At 33.1% G+C, this 19,701-nt stretch overlaps 1 protein-coding gene across 4 annotated transcripts in view; it reads right to left on the minus strand.

The window, feature by feature from the left end:
- LOC111517468 (uncharacterized) overlaps positions 1-18,644 on the minus strand; it is a 95,553-nt gene extending 76,909 nt beyond the window's left edge. Inside the window, exon 1 of one of the 4 annotated variants that reach the window (XM_074183626.1) lies at positions 18,015-18,642. In XM_074183626.1, coding sequence (XP_074039727.1) covers positions 18,015-18,197 — 183 coding nt within the window. In that variant the 5' untranslated portion in view covers positions 18,198-18,642. Of the gene's footprint in view, positions 1-2,946; positions 3,067-18,014 lie in introns of those variants that run through there. The other 3 variants (XM_074183624.1, XM_023173635.2, XM_074183628.1) reach the window with 3 other exon arrangements.
- Between the last annotated feature and the right edge of the window lie 1,057 nt (positions 18,645-19,701).

Consider the following 19,701-nt stretch of genomic DNA (forward strand, 5'->3'; position numbering starts at 1 on the left):
GGTATAGACGTTGTGCTTGACGGCAGTTTTTCTGACATTCCCCAAAAATTAATAACATATCAATGCAATCACTTGGACTAAACGCGAAAGGCATACTGGAGTTTTCGCACAAAGAATACAGTTACTGTTTTGCAAAGAATCACTGAATCGAACTGACAAGTAGATACAATTCAACAACATTTGTTACTATGGCATCAACAATCATAAGCTACTTGATGAAATTGTGCAATATAAAGCAATTCACCCTCAAGTTAGTCACATTCTCAAGAATTTCAATATTATATTCAACTGATATCGATATCGTATCGTAGAGGTGAGAATAATGGTTAGTATTCAGTAGTACTCTAGTTCAATTTAATAAAAGATATAGACTGGATTCGTGTACGAGTAAATAAGTTTTTTTGAAACTTTATATTTAAGGAAAAGTGCAATAACTCAACAACGCCGTAACCAAATTTCAAAAACCAAACATGAAATGATATCAGAATTCAACGTAGCATCTGAATATGTAAAGATATACAGGGCGTTCTATTTTAAAAAATGGAATTTTGGTCTGTAGCACCTACACCAAACACCCTGTATATTTAAAAATTATATCAAAATATAGCTCCCATGAACTCTTAAAACTTTTATATGAAACATTTTTGTGTATCTCCTTCAACAAACCAGATATTGCCTGTCACATAAAATGTGGGACACCCGGTATATATATATATATATATATATATATATATATATATATATATATATTTATATATATACTGAAATGTGTAACCTATATAAAAACAGTCTTGCATTTTTGAAGTGAATGTGGCTACTCATAACTATAGTGGTCATGTGGAAGTATAACACTAAAAAACTTGAATTGAGGGGGTTATATTTTTCTTTTTTAGGAGTGATTAATTTTTGGGAAAGAAAGTTTTTGGGTTTCGACTACTCCATCTTGATACAAAAAAATGTGGGAATCTTCCAAAGAAGATTGATTACTTCCTTCCTTTATTTGGATCCTTAAAATCCAATAAGTAAAAAAATATGTATTATTTCATGATAAAAACTTCTGGTGTGTACTCCATACTAATTCTCATCATATTCCATTCTGTAGTTTAATTTTTTTACTTCTTTTTGTACTTTTAGCTACAAAATCATTAATATGAAAAATTCTGTATTTTCACTTTACTTTAGTTCGTGATAGGTATTAAATTTTAAAATTCAAACAATGAATGTTGATGTATTGGGTAGAACGAGGATACGTAGGGTGTACCTCAACGAATTTCAAATTGCTAGAGCAGTGGCATTGATCGAAGTAGGGTATTCAAGGCGTCGTGTAGCCCAAATGCTTGATGTGAGTCATTCTGCGGTTTCCAGAGCTTGGAATCGCTAGCAAATTTACGGCATAGTAAAAAGAGCCCCTTATCCCAATCGACAAAGGGCAACAACCCGCAGAGAAGATCGTTTGCTTTGGGCAATTAGGGGTCGCACCGATGCTGCTAGAAAACTGCAAAATCGCCTTATAGAAGCTACGGGAACGCGAATTTCGAACCAAATGATACGAAACCGACTTCACGAAGTATAACTCCATGCAAGACGACCAGCTAGAGCCCCTAGATTAACTCCAGCTCATCGAACGCTATTTGGATGACTGTGTGCAAGAAATTGTTTCATTTGGAGGTGGATCGATAATGGTATGGGCTGGTATAACTTTGACAGGACACACGGACCTTGCTTGCAGTATTTCGGGAAGGGACTTTAACGGCTGTCCGTTACATAGAGGAGATATTGGAACCTCATATCGTCTCATTTGCCCAAAATATGGGCACTGTGTTCATTTTACAACAAGATAATGCCAGGCCACACGTAGCCAGGGTCCTGAGAAATTTTCTACAGGAGCACAATATTAATGTCATGAGATGGCCAGCTAAACCCTATTGATCAGTTCTGGGATGAACTGGAAAGACGTTTGAAGGATCATCAACCCTTCCAAAATCTGAATCAACTTGCAGATGCTCTTTTGACGATTTACGAGCAGTTACCACAACAAATAATTAGAAATTTGGTGGAACGCATGCCTCGTCGTTGTGCCGAACTTCTTAGAGCCAGGGGTGGACGTACTTACTATTAATGTACATTTTTCTTATTTTTTTTTTCTGAAATAAATTTTATTTGTTTTTGATACTCATTTGTATTTCTTTTTAATCGTATTACCAAATAGCATTTTGAAAACAATGTAAGTTAAATTTAATAAAGGCACCTATAAACTATTTTATAAATATAAATGTTTGACAAAATGATACATATTTTTTTTACTTTGCATTTTAAGGACATGTCTCTACATTCATTTTGAGTAGTTTATTATATGACCCGCTAAAAATTTAGTATATGGTTGCCGACTATTACAGCATGCTTATTTGTGAAGCTTCATTTTCAAGTATGTTATATGCTGGTACCAAGACAAATACCTGAGAACTATCATAATATCAGAAGTCTCCCTGGATAGCTGATCAGGAATTTGAAGATTTGTTTTCGACTCATTAAACACCAAATAATTATTTTTAAACAACAAACAAATTTGCATTTACTATCATATCTGGAAATTTCTTCCCACTGGCTAATAGATTTTCTATCATCAGTGAAATTAATTATATATTGTTTTACTTGAGTATTATTCAAATCATATAGTGCATGCCAGTTAAAACATTTCTTGACAGCCACCCCCTCCCTATCGCAACCTACAAAAATTTCAAATGGAAATAAAAGTCAAGTAACAACTTATCTGAAAGGTTTTTCAAATCTGTATCCAACCCTGTAACATTTTTGACATAATAAAGATAATCAATGTCAGAAAAAATGAATTACTTTTCAAAATTTGTATGTAATTTCGAATTAGAAAGTGAAACTGAACAGAAATTTTTATTTACATTATCAAATGAGCACTAATAACTTGCTTACAATGGTATAAACGAGCTTCTATTTCCTCCTTTACATTCTGAAGAATATCAGTTAATAGCATCTTGTAATTTTTCCCATAAATTATCTATGGTACTTGTCATAAAGACGATTATTGTAACACTATATAGATTACTTTTAGGTGTGAAATAGTTGTTTTCTACTAATCTAAATTGGGAAAAAACGCGGAAAAAAACGTGAATTTTTTAGCAGAATTTTTATGCTTCTTATGTGGAGAGAATATTTCCTCTAAAAAAATTAAGTGAATCAAAACTCATCGCTATTTTGGTATAAAGTGTTGAAAAAAATGCATGATCTGGAAAATGTGAAAATCATTTGTAATCGGAACAATAATGGTGAAAACTGGAAAGTTTTGACTAAAGAAAATAAATCCGCTGAAGATAGCTTCATTGGTGCTTCTTATTATAAATCCACAGGTGAATTGGTGAATCTTGGTGAATTATATGAGGAATAAGAAAAAAATTATGAGCCGTCACGGGACGCCTGGCAGATGTGAAACATCGAAATTATATTGTACAAGTGATATACATATACAGGGCTATTCAAATTCGTTTCTGTACTTGGGGATCTCGTAAACGATAAGAGATAGAGTGTCGTTTGAATTCTGGCAAAGTTGTGTATTTTAGAGACCTATTCAATGATGTAAAGAAATCGAATAAAGCTCTTTTGGTTCTGAAGATATACAGAAAAAACCAAAAAATTCCAAAATATTTTTTTGCCTATATCTTCTTTATTCGCAGACATTTCAAAAATTTGTACACATTTTGCTTTTGGCACTTGATGTGGGCTCTCAGAATATATCCATGAATCTTTTATACAGGGTGTCATCTTTGAATTTTTAAATACGGACCTGTATTTTTTGTTGTAGTTTTTGGATTGTAGACGTTCACTTCATACTAAGAAATTAAATTCAATTTTATATTTCTGGATGTTTTGATAATATTCGATTATAATTGTGTGAATTATCCCGTTTTAAATTACGGCCCTGGAAATTGGTTGACTGAGTTGAATAAAAACACAATAGCAACTTTCACGTCTTCCTATGTATCGTAAAGTTTTTCGAGTTTTTTTCATTTTTAGGTACCTATTTATATTTTTTCCATTGCTCTGAGCGTTTTCTACAATGAACTTCGAATAAGAAAACCTTTTATGATTATCTGAAACATATCTACAACAAAAATATATTATGTGTTTTGATGAGCAGAAAAAGAAATGATAGCAATAATAACTTCTGAAACGAACAGTATAATTGTATAATGAAAATTGAAATGAAGTATATTATTTAGGTACCCAAAAAAATATTGGCATTTCGAGACATTTTGAAACTCGGTTTTTCATATTATTTATTGCCCTTAATACACTTATTAGCTGCATTGTTGCGAAATCATTCAAAATCCTCAACCTCGAGTCTTCCAAATTTTCTATCTCTCTGCCATTGTAAATCCTATTTTTCAATATCCCCCATAGAAAATAGTCCAAAATAGTAAGATCTGGTGATCTTGCAGACCATCTTATTGTCCCATTATTTGTCTCGAAATGGAAGGACTCCAATTCGAACATTTATTGCACAATTAATTTTTTTGTGTATACAGTGCTAGTCAAAAGTCCCCTCCCCCCCTCGTATCTTTTGAACGGGTAAACTTATAATAATGAAATTTGGAGTGTGGAAATGAACGGATGTAGGCTTCTTAACTGGTCATAACAGGTGACGCAATAGTCATAAATGACGTCACAAGGCCACTGTGACCAAAAATTTTAAATGGGACCCTATGGCAAGTGACAGCTCGTTTGAAAGGTATTGAAAATACCTATTCAGTCATACCAATTTTGTTTGGGTTTCGGCTGATTTTGATTGATAAATTGAAGAAATACGAAAATTATAGTTTCGCATTTAATTAATAAAGATTTAAGAACCAGTTCTTATAATAAGTGTTCAAAATGTGCTCCATCTACTTCCTGGCAGTAATGCATCCTATTGCTAAACTCTTGTCGTACTCGTCCCAGTGTGTCAGCGAAAATTGCCCTACATTCTTCAACAATTCGTTGTTTCAGAATGGCAATACTGTCAGGTGCTGTAGCGTAAACCTTAGATTTCAAGTACCCCCATAGAAAAAAATCTAATGGTGTAAGGTCCGGTGACCGAGCTGGCCATTCGATCGAACCTCGTCGTCCAATCCATCTACCACGATATTCTTCATCTAGGTAACGTCTTACTGCACCGTAATAGTGTGCAGGAGCACCATCGTGTTGAAACGTTATTTCCAAGTTGTCGAATTCATCTGGATTATCTTCTAGAATTTCAAGAATTAACGCCTCAATATCAGTTTGTAACATCTCCAGATACAATTCACCGGTTAAGTTAGCATTGAGAAAAAGAGGCCCAACTATGTGGTTTCCCAAAATACCTGCCCAAACATTTACTTTTTCTGGAAATTGAGTATGTTTTTCACGAAAGATGTGAGGATTTGTGTCACTCCAATACCTCACATTTTGAGTGTTAACATTTCCATTGAGAAAGAAAGTACTTTCATCACTAAAACAAATTGTCTGTATGTAGCCTGGTTGTTGATTCATTTTATCGGACATAGTTTCACAGAATTCTAGTCTTCGGTCGGGGTCATCATCTGAATGTTGGTGCACCATTTTTAATTTGTATGGATGAAATTTGTTTTTAGCCAACACCCTATGTACTGTCCTTTGACTGACTTCACAGATAGACGCAACTTGGGCTGTGGAAGAAGTAGGGTTCACTACCATTTCTCCAAGTATGTCAATTTTTTTGTCATCACTAATTGTTGGTCGACCAGATCGTTTGGCATCTTGAACACTACCTGATGCTTCAAACTTCCGAAGAAGCTCCCTCAAATAAACCCTCGATATAGGGCGATCGGGGTACCTCTCATTAAACAGTCGTTCCGCTGCATGGAAATTGTTTCTACATTCACCAATTATTAAGATAGCTGCTACTTTGTCGGCTACAGTACGTACCATTTTGCCTATGTAAACACTTAAACGTCTCGTTAAACAATAGCTTAGGTAAATTTTCAAGGTATAAACACTTTTGACAAGTAGATAATTCAAACACGTCAACCTTTTTGACAATGAACCAGAGGCGTACTTTAAAATCTTTATTAATTAAATGCGAAACAATAATTTTCGTATTTCTTCAATTTATCAATCAAAATCAGCCGAAACCCAAACAAAATTGGTATGACTGAATAGGTATTTTCAATACCTTTCAAACGAGCTGTCACTTGCCATAGGGTTCCATTTAAAATTTTTGGTCACAGTGGCCTTGTGGCGTCATTTATGACAATTGCGTCACCTGTTATGACCAGTTAAGAAGCCTACATCCGTTTATTTCCACCCTCCAAATTTCATTATTATAAGTATACCCGTTCCAAAGATACGAGGGGGGGAGGGGACTTTTGACTAGCACTGTATAAATTACTTACTTCATTTCAATTTTCATTATAATTGTAGTGTTCGTTTCGGATGTTATTATTGCTACCATTTTTTTTCTGCTCATCAAAACACATAATATATTTTTGTTGTAGATATGTTTCAGATAATCATAAAAGGTTTTCTTATTCGAAGTTCATTGTAGAAAACGCTCAGAGCAATGGAAAAAATATGAATAGGTACCTAAAAATGAAAAAAACTCGAAAAACTTTACGGTACATAGGAAGACGTGAAAGTTGGTATTGTGTTTTTATTCAACTCAGTCAACCAATTTCCAGGGCCGTAATTTAAAAATCCCGAAATATAAAATTTAATTTAATTTCTCAGTATGAAGTGAACGTCTACAATCCAAAAACTACAAAAAAAAATACAAGTCCGTATTTAAAAATTTAAAGATGGGGGTGACCCAAGTCAGATGACACCCTGTATAAAAAATTCATGGATATATTCCGAGAGCCCACATCAAGTGCCAATAGCAAAATGTGGACAGATTTTCAATATGTCTGCGAATAAAGAAGATATAGGCAAAAAAATAATTTGGGATTTTTTGGTTTTTCCTGTATATCTCCAGAACCAAAAGAGCTATACTCGATTTCTTTACATCATTGAATAGGTCTCTAAAATACGCAACTTTGCCATAATTTAACCGACACTCTATCTATGTTCGTTTACGAGATCCCCATGTACAGAAACGAATTTGAATAGCCCTGTATATATATATAAAAAAAACAGATTACGACTGGGACCAATAATGTGAAAATAAAATATTAAAAAAGAAACAGAAAATAATAATTGTTTATGCAATAAACATTTATTTTCATTAAATACAAAAATTAAAAATTCAAATTGTGGAAACTCAATTCCACCATAATTAGAAAATTAAATGATTATTCAATTTTTTGATGTTCCTGTTAATAAACAAATAACAAAAACAATTGTGTGCTACTCGCTATCAGTTGATTTTGAAGTACAATTTTGTCAGTTTTAATAAAACTCATTCTTCAAGCAAGTGTTTCAGTGCATTATTTTTCATAAGAATGAAAATAAAATTAATTATCCAATAATTAATTTATAAATACTATGTGCTATGAAAATTGTGTGAATTTTGATCTAACAAGAGAGTATTACTGACCCTTGAGACAGACCAAATATACGTGGGCTTGATGCACAGATGAATACACTTCAATTATTATAATTTCGAGTTATAGATTTTTTTTATGAAATTGGAAACTAAATGAAATGGAAATGTATAGAAATCATCCCTTCGAATTCTGACCAAGCATGAAAGAGGTACAATCTAGGAAGAGACTTAAGAATTTCTGTAGAAATTCTCAACTCTCTTCCTAGACTTGACAAGCTGTATTGGGCTATTGATTTCGATAAAAAGCGTTTCTCAATTTTCTTTCATTTCATTTTGGGGTTTCCAAATGACGATTCACATCAATTATTGAATAGAACTGGCCGATACTTGATGAAAATCTATATCAAAACTAATTATTACAGTTTATTGTATGATCTTCACTATAAAGGGTTTTACAAAAACCGCGAGACGTGTTTCGCTATATAATCGCTTTCTCAAGCGTTAATAATACACATCACTATAATAATGGAAGTTGTGTCTGTTCACTAAGCCATTGTTATGAAAAGTAGACTCATCAGAAAATTAAATGGAATCCAAAAAATATTCATCCACACTGAACTGTCCAGAACCCATAGACAAATTCGTCGATGGAAGTCTATTTCATATAATTCCTGGTGGTTCTGAATACGGTAAGGGTGAAATTTGTATTTTTTGTATTACCCTAGAAATGTTCTCGAGAAGGGTTATAGTTAAATACATAGCACTTTATATGAAATCATATATTTTTTTCCTGACCTATTGAGAAGTGCAACGAAATACAAGGTGTTTCATTTGAGAAAACAAAACTTTCATATGCCACTTTTTTGAGCCTCCCTGTAGACTCAAATAATTTCCTTCTGCAACCTCAATGAATATACATACAATGAAATGGAAAAATTACCGAAAAAATTACAGGGACCATGTCGTATGGGGTGCCCCACTCTGTATAACTAACTCACTAATGACTTGACAGTGTGATTTTGCTTTCTTTGCAGGAGACTTTCACTTTCTAAATTATCACTGTCAGACATATTTAGTGAAACACAGGTTGTGTATAGTGTAGTAAACACAACCATACCGGGTGTCAACGAATCTATTAGACAAGTCATAACTTCTAGACTATTAGGTGTATCAAAACGAGATTTGGTACAGATAAATGGTATGTGGAGAGGAGAGTTTTCACATATTTTTCACTTTCCGGTCACTTCCGGTTTCAGCGGAAATGGCTCAGGTTCTGAATTTTTAAATGGAACACCCTGTATATTGTAACATTTTTGGATTTCTGAGACAATTCTGGATCAGAAACTGACATTTCCGGAAGTTTTTCAGCCTACTTGATTTTTTCAGAGTCACTTTTAAAATTGCATCTAGGTGGCCATGATCGGACGTAAACTAATCTATGGACCTCAGGTGATATCAGAAAATTGCAATAGCGGAGTTTTAGTGACTAGTGTGTTGAATATGAATGAGACAAGTTTACAAAATAGCATTTTCGTGTCTAACTATTATTTTTCAAATGGCGACCATTTTTTGACAAGCACTTTCCGAAAAAAGGATTTTTTGACAAATCTAACGATACTAATTTATTTGCGATTGGATTACAAATAAGAACATAAATTAAATATTACTGTGGAAAATACTCGATACAAATTCATTTACTTTTGTCAAGGGTGCCATGGATAGGAATGATGCATAATATTTTGCGGTTATTTCCATCAAGTCCACTTTGGAGAACAAAACGCTCACCTACGTTATGACAGTGACATAAGCTTTATGAGCAGAAAGTAGAAGTTTCTCTTGATTTTCGTTAATTTTAGTTTACTTTTTCGTCGAAATAATGTATACTCAAAGTGAAAAAGTGGATATGTTGTTATTGTTTGGAGAATGCCACAGAAATTCAAGGAAAGCTGCTGAGTTGTATGCTCAGAGATATCCCAATCGGCAACACCCATCTCATCAGTATTTTCCCTATGTTGAGAGTCGTTTTAGGCAAGAGGGAAATCGAGACGCAGAACAGAGGTTTGTCATAAATTAGGAGACTGAGATTAACGTTCTTGCTATGGTAGAAGTTGACAAAACGGTTTCTTTAAGAGAAATTAGTAGAGAAATGCAGATAAGTCACGAATCAGCAAGAAAAATACTGAAAAAGCACGGATATCGAGCATTTAAATATCAGTTACATCAACATTTGTATGCTGACGACGGCAATAGAAGAGTAGTATTTTGTGATTGGTTGCTTCAAAATCATAGAGTTAACCCAAATTTTATCAACTTCATTCTATTTTCCGACGAATCACGGTTTACAAATAATGGCATGTTTAATAAGCAGAATTGTCGGTACTGGGCCCAACAAAATCAACATGCAATGAGAGAGGGCAATTTTCAAGAAAGGTTTGGCGTCAATGTCTGGGCTGGTATCGTTGGAAACAGAATAATTGGTCCAATATTGTTTCAAGGTCAGTTAACAGGGGTTAGATACTTGGGTTTTCTTCAAAATGAAATCGAGGATCATCTTAATGATATGCCTTTAGAAGTTTTACGGCAAATTTACTTCCAACAAGATGGAGCACCACCCCATAATAGCAGAGACGTACTTGATTTTTTAATAGAGCATTTTAATAATAGACTTATTGCAACCAACGGTCCAGTACGGTGGCCTGCCCGCTCACCGGATCTGACTGTGTTAGATTTCTTCATTTGGGGATATGTAAAAGAAAGGGTCTACTATGCAACAGCTCCAGCCACTCTCGAAATCTTAGAAGAAAGGATTCAACAGGCATTTAGAAGTATATCGCCTCAAATGTTACAAAACGTGTTGAGAGAAACAATTGAACGAGCTGAAATGTGTCTTGAACAAGGAGGGATGCACTTTGAAAATTTACTATAGTGGAATTTTCAAGAACTTAGGATATTGCAAAAAATCTAAGTGCATCGCTGAAATTATTAGTTAAATTTGTTAAATTTGTTGATCCAATCGCAAATAAATTAGTAACGTTAGATTCGTCAAAAAATCCTTTTTTCGGAAATTGCTTGTCAAAAAATGGTCGCCATTTGAAAAATAATAGTTAGACACGAAAATGTTATTTTGTAAACTTGTCTCATTCATATTCAACACACTAGTCACTAAAACTCCGCTATTGCAATTTTCTGATATCACCTGAGGTCCATAGATTAGTTTACGTCCGATCATGGCCACCTAGATGCAATTTTAAAAGTGACTCTGAAAAAATCAAGTAGGCTGAAAAACTTCCGGAAATGTCAGTTTCTGATCAAGAATTGTCTCAGAAATCCAAAAATGTTACAATATACAGGGTGTTCCATTTAAAAATTCAGAACCGGAGCCATTTCCGCTGAAACCGGAAGTGACCGGAAAGTGAAAAATATGTGAAAACATTCCTCTCCACATACCATTCAACTATACCAAATCTCATTTCAATTCTCCTAATAGTCTAGAAATTATGACTTGTCTAATAGATTCTTTGACACCCGGTATACACTATAGTTAGCCGAGCTCAATGTGGCTAGAGAGATAGCGTAACGCCGAACCAGTGGGAAGAGAATATGTCATATAGCGTGGCGACGTGTCACCAGGCCAGCAATTGGTTTTACGTGAGGCTATAGATGTTTCAAATAAAACATTAATCAACCATCAGGCGATATATCTTGGTGCTGCCACTGAGGTTTTTCGAAACGTTTTTAAATACTTGAAAGTCATTCCTCTTCAAAAAAAGAGGCGACTTTTCTTTAATTATAATTATCACCCTATTTCCATCATCTGTATTTTTGAAACAATTTTGGAATACATAAATAAAAAGAAATTGACCCATTATTTATTTATTTACTTATTTATTTTACGGGATCACCCCCATTTGAGAATAAAATTAACAATTATATAATAAAGTAATATACTACATTACATAAACTTAAGTTATTATGAAATACATATCATAATATTACCATGCAGTCAAGAGACAGTTTTTGAATTTGCTGAGAGATATACCAGTTACTTCCAATTTTCTTTCATTAATAAGTCGAAGTGTACGATCAACAGGGTTATGTAAGCCATAATTTGTAGAATGAAACCGTAAGCGAAACAAATCGCTGGACCTTAGAATTCTAGAATTTATAGTAAAGTCAAAAAAGAAACCTTTGGAAAAGAATACAATACTATATTATGGGCGAGATAGTCGAGGTAATTGAAAGGGGTAACCATATATCAGTGATGTATATGACCTCTCTGAAGCTTTTGATTGTGTTGATTAATTCCATCATATTTGACACATCGTTTTCAAGCTCTAGAACTAAACAACTCAAAGTCGCAGTTGGGCTAAATTAGGTGAGGTTTGCCCCAGGAATCAGTTCTGGGCCAATCATCTGATGATCAATACAGAAAAACACTTGTCTGAGAAACAAGACACTAATAATGAAAAATTGTCACGACATTTCGAAAGTATGAAGTAACTGAAATTCAAAAAAATTTTTTTCAATTACTGACTTCAGGAATCTGCTAGTAACTTCAATATTTCTTATTACCTTCAGATGACTACATACTGAAAACATTCATAAAATTGTAAATGGTACCAAACTCACAAACGATTTTTTTTATGGATTGGATATGAGAATTTGTTTTTATTTATTGTTCCATAGGCTTGGCTTTTATGGTGTATTTATTTCAATGTGACCTAGTTGATTCTACAACATTTTTATCAATTCAAAGATATAGATGGCTGGTATGATAAATATATTATGTAACATAAAACTCCCCCACAGCAATCTTTGCTACTCAAATGGAAAACAATTCTCATAACTTTTTTGACAAAAGAAAATCCTGTTTAGTTCATAACTACTTTCCCAAATAATTATTCTAAATTGCAGACCAGACATGAAGTTCAGCAACCTGCGGTTCTTTGGATGTGAAGCTGTGGCTCTTTAGTTCCATAAATAAATATTATTTATTTTACAAAAAAAAAATTGAAAATCGTTCTGAATCGATTAACGAGGTATAGGCACCATTTCTTCAAGTGTCTCTAAAGGGACAACACAGATTCTTCAGAGCAAAAAAAAAACTGTCATTTGAATCATCATATACAAATACTTGGGCTGTCGGAAGACAGTGTGTGTCGCCTCTGTTTAAGAAGCTGGGTTTATTTGGTCGAGTGCGAATAGGTTTGAGCCACAATAAATACTTTCGGATTGAGGTGGAGGGTCGAATAGACCCATTCATTTTGGACCTAACCTAACATTACACCAAGAAGCGCTTTGTGCCCAAACATTTCCGGCAGAAATAGTTAAGGTCATGAATTTGGTAATTAAAATTGTTAACAGCATCTTGTCAAAAGCACTTTACCATTGTCATTTTAAAAAAATCTTAAACGAAATGAAGGCTTAGTATTCCGACCTCCTTCTTCACAATGAAGTGCGATGACTTTCCAAAGGTAAGGTGCAAAGATAATCAATGCAGTAAATTACTTCATTTTCATTTTCTAAAGTAATATCGCATTAAAACAAGTACAAAATGCACATTGAGCCATTTGGAGTTGATACTGGATCTCTACAAATGAAATTGATCGATTTAAAAAGTAAAGCTTTGTGGAGTAGAAAATTTACAGAATTGGAAAGCAAGTTGGAAGAGTTGGAGGTCCAGAAATGTATGGACAGCTTTAAAAGAAATACCGCGAGTTGAGGCACTTATATTCGACGCATGGAATAGTCTTCCAGATTGTTACTGTGAGGTGAAGAAGTTGGCATTTGGAGAGCTGACTATCTTCGGATCCACACATTCGTGCGAGCAAGCGTTCTCTTGCATGAATATAATTAAAAGTAAAGTAACAAGCCAACTAACAAATTGAAATTTAGAGTCGAGTTTGAAACATAAAATAACAAGTTATGAGTCAAAGGCTATCCAAACTTTCAAAAACCATGCAAAGCCAACGCTCCCATTGAATTTGTTTCATCAATTGTTTGCTACATTTCATTAGTTCGAACTTCCATTGTCTAATATGCTCTGCGAAACTCCCAAAGAAAAATTAAGGCGTCTGATCGTACTTTTTTTTTATTCTGATTCAACTTTCTGTTACCACAAACTCCATATTTATAAAGCTTACGTAATGAAATATCGTGATTTATACAAGCAAAAGCCTTCAAAAGACCCACGAAAACTTCACGGTTTTACTAGAACTATTTCAATATTATAATATATTTCAAATAGGCATCCTAATATACAAAAACATTTTGAAATTGGATACGACAAGTTCATCTGGGAAAATTCGGTTCAAGAATGATTTATTGGTGAGAAAAGTAAACATAAACAATCTCACGAGCACAACTTTTCAATATATGATCGAGTATTTCATCAACTCCTGTGCTCCTTTCATTTTTCATATTATTTACTATTGTAATTATTTCGTATTTAGTAGCGGGACAGAAGTTTGTTTATGAAACTCCATAGCTCTTTCAAAGGCGAAATTCATACTAGTATCTCTATGTTGTGACAAAAGTTCACAGGCAGAATTTGTGAAATATTTATTTTGTTGAAACAGGAGGCTCGTTCATATCAATTTTCTCTATCTAGTTATTGACAGTGACTAATTTAATAAATTGTCACATCGGTTTTGATTTGTTGTCCAACTGAACTATTTGATAGGGTCAATAGTAGAGATGAATTGATCAAAAGCTAGTAGAATTTTTCATTTCATCAATCGTTGGTGAATAGAAAAAACATTTTTTGTTCAAATTTTTTCGATAAACGACTTGGGAAAGTAAAAAACTGAAATGATAGTTGAGTGTTTGGTAGGAATCTGAAAAAGCTCTATTATATTGTAAACATCTGACCAGTCTTCAGTCTTTAGTTTTATACAAAACTTTTTTATTGAAACTGAATCATAAACTCGAATCTCGATTTTTTTTATTAATTTTGTCACACAGTAATACTTTACCTCTGGTTTCATCACTTTTTTATCACCTTTGAAATTCGTTTTTACATCATTCAAACATTACAGAGCGGGGAGATATTCTTGTAAAATCATTAATAGTTAGAATGGTATTGTAAATAGCCAAAAACATTAATTACGATTGAGGCACAACATGCCCTGATAAAATATTCTCAAATATAGAAAGTTCAAATGCAGAAGTTCTTAGTGTTCCACTGGCAGATCATGATCCTCAAATCTTCACATACATAATTTTGTTTTGCTTGAAGCAAAACAAAATTATTACTCAAATCAAATATTCCTCTCCATCAATAAAAATAAGAAAATCTGGAAAATTATAAACTCTGAAAGAGGCAATGACGTGTTCGATGCATCATCTGTTTATGAATGTGATGTGGATCTTTTTAATGAATTCTGACAATGTGGAGAGTATTGTTAATAATATTGTGACACCCGAAAATGTTTCAATTACTTTCAACTCCTGTACATCATCTAAATCCTTTTAACTACGCCTCTTCATCAAAGAGGAAATTATCATTATTATTAAGAGTCTGAAAACAAAAAAGACGCAAGATATATATGGTATCAGCACTTATTTGCTCAAACAATGCGCATCACTAATCGTTGAACCACTTACCATCATAATAAATAAATGTCTTTCTGATGGTTTCTTTCCATCAGTGTTCAAACCAGCCAAAGTTCTACCTATATTCAAGAAGGGAGATGAAAAATTACCTGAGAAATACAGACAAATTCACATATTGCCCACCCTATCCAAAGTAATGGAAAAAGCTATTTTAATACAGTTTAGTAACTACATGGAAAGCAATAATTTCTTACATAATCGTCAGTTTGGGTTTGCGAAAGGTAAAAGTGCCATAGACTCTATAAACAAATTAGCTAATAACATTATTGAAGCTTTTGAAAATAAACAATCCTGTTTAACTATCTTCACAGATCTGTTGAAGGCTTTCGATTGTGTCAGTCATGATAAACTGATGGAGAAATTACAATGGTATGGCATAAAAGAAATTCCCAATACAATAATTGAATCATATTTAGCTAACAGAACACAAAGAGTTTACAATAACAAAATGATAAGTCAAGAACGTATTATCAAAAGGGGAGTCCCACAAGGATCCATACTGGGGCCTTCCCTTTATGCTAATGATTTACCTTCATATATGCATCTCAAACTTGAATTACTGACAATATTATACGCTGACGACACGTCATTTTCTGTACATATAGATAGAACCCGTGATGTTGTTAACATATCGGCAAATACTTGTGCCTCTGCTAAACAGTGGTTTGACTCTAATGAACTGTATATGAATGAAACAAAAACAGAAATTTGTGTATTTTCAAACTATCACACTGATGCCATTTCTACATCAGAAAGTATAAAAGTTTTGGGAGTTCATCTTGACTCGTCTCTTGCCTGGACCAGCCACATCAGTAATCTTTGCAACAAACTAGCAAAATCTGTTTATGCCATTAGGCGAATAGCTACAACGGCTGGTCAGAAAGCAGCTCTAATGACACGCTACACCTTGTTCCACTCAGCAATGAGTTATGGGTTGCTGTTATGGGGTAATGCAAGCTACACCCATTTTCAAAGAGTATTTGTCTTGCAAAAAGCTGCTGCATGTAGCATTGTAAATGCTGAATATAATGAACACTGTAAGCCTTTGTTTGAGAATACAGGAATCATGACTCTATTCTCACAAATTATCTTTGACAATGTTCTGCATGTCAAAGAAAATTATCACACACTCACAACACACTCGGATATTTACTCCTACAAAACACGCAATGGAAATAAGGGGGCGTCCATAAATTACGTGAGGTGTTTTCTGTCTCTCCCTCCCCCCCTGGTGAGATGTCGTAAGATTTTACTCAACCCCCTCCCCCATCCCCCAATATCACGTGAGATTTTTCAAAATGTGGGTTTCTTACGTAAACAAGTTGGATGGTTATTGTAAAAAGAAAAAAAAATTATTTTCTTTCGAACGAATTAGTGAATGATCTTAATCATATTACGATTATGCTTAAGATTAAATCTTAAGCATGTACAATCTGGATTAAATGGACCAAAATAGTATAATTTTTTTTTGTTTCAAACAGAAAAAAAAAATTATTCCCTTGAAGAATTTTGGGATGCCAATTTTGAAAAATTATCTTCTTTCAATGAAGTACTGGATAATAAATAAATAATAAAGTCAAATCGAAAGGATATATTTTTAGGAGGAATTGATTTTTGGAAAAGAAAGGTTTTGGCTTTCTACTTCTCCATCATGATACAAAAAATGTGGGAATCTTCTAAAGAAAGTAAGGAAGCAATCAATTTCAAAAATTAAATCTATACAAAGATATGCAGATCATACAAAGAAGTAACTTCCAGACACAAACTGGAAAAAAATCCCTCCCGAAACAGCTATTTTCATATAAATGTTAAATTACACAAAAGAAAAATATATTCGAAACAAATACTTTTATATGAAAGCTGAATTATATGAAACACATTTTTTGTATTCGGTTTGTATCATTCACAGGATTCCTACACAATATAATTATTGAAAAGTAAAATTCCACTTATATAGACCACTGTTATCCTCACTGATTGACTGCCCAACATTACTGGAAAAGTTTAATATTTGCATTCCTAGAATCTGTTCCAGACACCCGAGTACTTTCTATATAAAAACATCTTGCACAAATGTTCTGGAGAATTCTCCGATCCATACCATGTGTAAAGTGACGAATTCTGTTAGCGATAATTTAGATATATTTAGTTGCATTTTGTCAAATATAAAATCCCACTTCCTAAAATAATTGTTTTGTCACCTATAATAAATATAAAATGTGTAGTCTTTATAGTCACTTGTTGGTTTTGTTTGTAGCGTTTGTAGACTTTACAGTCACTTGTTTGTGATGTATTTATTATACTCTATTATTTCCTTCTCTGTAATTGGGCTATGTCCTGTAAAGTATTGTATTACAAATAAATAAATAAATGTCATCGATGACAGTAGGTAAATAACATTCATTCACTTATTTGATTAATATTTCTCAATGAAAAAATGCTGTTTTGAGAGGTTTTTTCTTCCAGTTTGTGTCTGAAAGTTATTTCTTTGCATGATCTACACATCTTTGTAAAGAGTTAATTTTTGAAATTGATTGCTTCCTTTCTTTCTTTGGAAGATTCCCACACTTTTTGTATGAGAAGTAGAAAGCCAAAACTTTTCTTTACCAAAAATTATGCACTGATTTATGCATATTTTCCATTTCATTTATTGTTTCCATACTTATTTTTATTATTGACCTGTTCGATTTTAAATTGTCTATGTGCTATCATAATTTTTACTTTTATAAGATGAATCATTCATCAATTCCTTTTATTGTCTTGCTATTAGTGATGTATTGAAATGAATAATGTATGTTTTGTACTTATATCTTTTTATGAATGTAATGTTTCTGACATAACAGAATTAAATCAATTTTTATTTTTTGAAAATAATCAAATCAATATCACTTACATGAAAATGTTTCTCACAAAAAACAATATCCTCTGGTGGAAAAGATCCAGTTGATTTTCCGGAAACGGCGATCCAAAATTCTCTTGTCTGTAAATTTGCAGGAAGAGCATAATACTTGTTAGTATACCCTTGAGCAGCACTGTCCCTACAAGTAGGGACCCAACATTTCATTTCATCAGGCATATCTTTATCTTGAAGTATATTCAGTGCAAATGAAATGAAGGAGATACCGAAGGAGATACCCAAGGAGGTACCATCTACTAATTTCTAATTCCACAGTAAAGCAAAAGAAGTGTCACGTTTTGTTTGGCTTTTCCAGTTTCATCATATAAGGAACATATATAACCTCTAAACTATTTCTTTTTTTATTGCACCAAATACTGTTATTTATTACAAATAACAATCTACAATAATAATAAATGCAGCGTACAGAGAAGTTGAAAGGCCAGTTCAGTTAGCGGGGGTATATGGTCACAAACTACTTTGGTTTGTGTATATGGTCTATGGCTAGCGGATTTGATTTTGAATAATAGATTGGTAAGTGTTGTTCGTTGATCCACAAAATAGTAAACAATGTCACAAACTTCTGTGCTGTGGTGTGCTGTGCTGCTCGAAAAAAAAATTGTAAGAGATTATGTCGAAAAAAGTAACATTTGACAGAAAATTTTAACTTTTAAATGAGTCTCATACGAAGCGCAGCATTCCGAGCCAAGAGGTTAATGACACTAACTGATTTATATCGAAAAGTGATAGTCGATATCTGGTTGATATATCAAAAATGACAATTTCGATATAATAACTTTCAGTAGGCGTGTTCGGTTTTAGAAATCTGGAGCCGAGAGGCAGATGCAGAATTGATACCTCGTGATCACAGAGCAAGACTCATTTAATGAACGCTCGATTCAACCTGAATGAGAAGCTGGCATTCGTAGTATATAATTTGTCATCACAAAACCACTAACATTTTTTTATCAACCTTTTTTGGATATTTTCACCTTCCAGAATCTAAAAAAATACGAAAATTATATTGGATAAACTTTATACAAGTGGAGAACGGGTTAATTGCATAATTCACATTTCAAAACTCCTTTGACATCTGTCGAAGAAGTTGAGAATTGAATAATCAGTAAAGGAATAACTGCATATATATTTGAATTTTTTTGTCCATTTCTGAAGACGGAGGCAGATTTTGGCCTCTAAAACGTTCAGATTAGTATTGTATTATTTCTCAGCAAATTTTTTGATAGCCAAAATTATTAAATACGACAAATTACTGATTAAAAGAACATTTTTTTTTGTGGAAAATATTTTGATTTTACGCAGTAACTTATCGAAGTTAACTGAAAAGTTTGCCCTTTTTACATTTGTATAAAGTTCTCCATTATAATTTTCATATTTTCCAGATTGTGGAAGGTGGAAATACCCAAAAAAGGTCAATGAAAAACTGATTTTCCTCCATAAAAAATTATTTTCGTTCAACATTAACGTATGATTTCTACAACAGAACTGTAATTTATAATTTTCTTTTTAAAGTCCAAATTTTTCGTTTTCATAAAATACACCTAACAATTTGATCTCAACAAACTCTATTTTTAAAAAATATCACATGTTCCGCTAAGACAGTAGCTTTCTCGTAGTGAATGACGTACTAAAAGTTCATTCTTACTATGATATTCATATTTCCGAC

The sequence above is a fragment of the Leptinotarsa decemlineata genome, unplaced genomic scaffold (genome assembly GCF_025532065.1).
Source record: "Leptinotarsa decemlineata unplaced genomic scaffold, Ldec_3_MD MMD2_tig00026340_RagTag_RagTag, whole genome shotgun sequence".
NCBI classification, from domain to species: domain Eukaryota; kingdom Metazoa; phylum Arthropoda; class Insecta; order Coleoptera; family Chrysomelidae; genus Leptinotarsa; species Leptinotarsa decemlineata.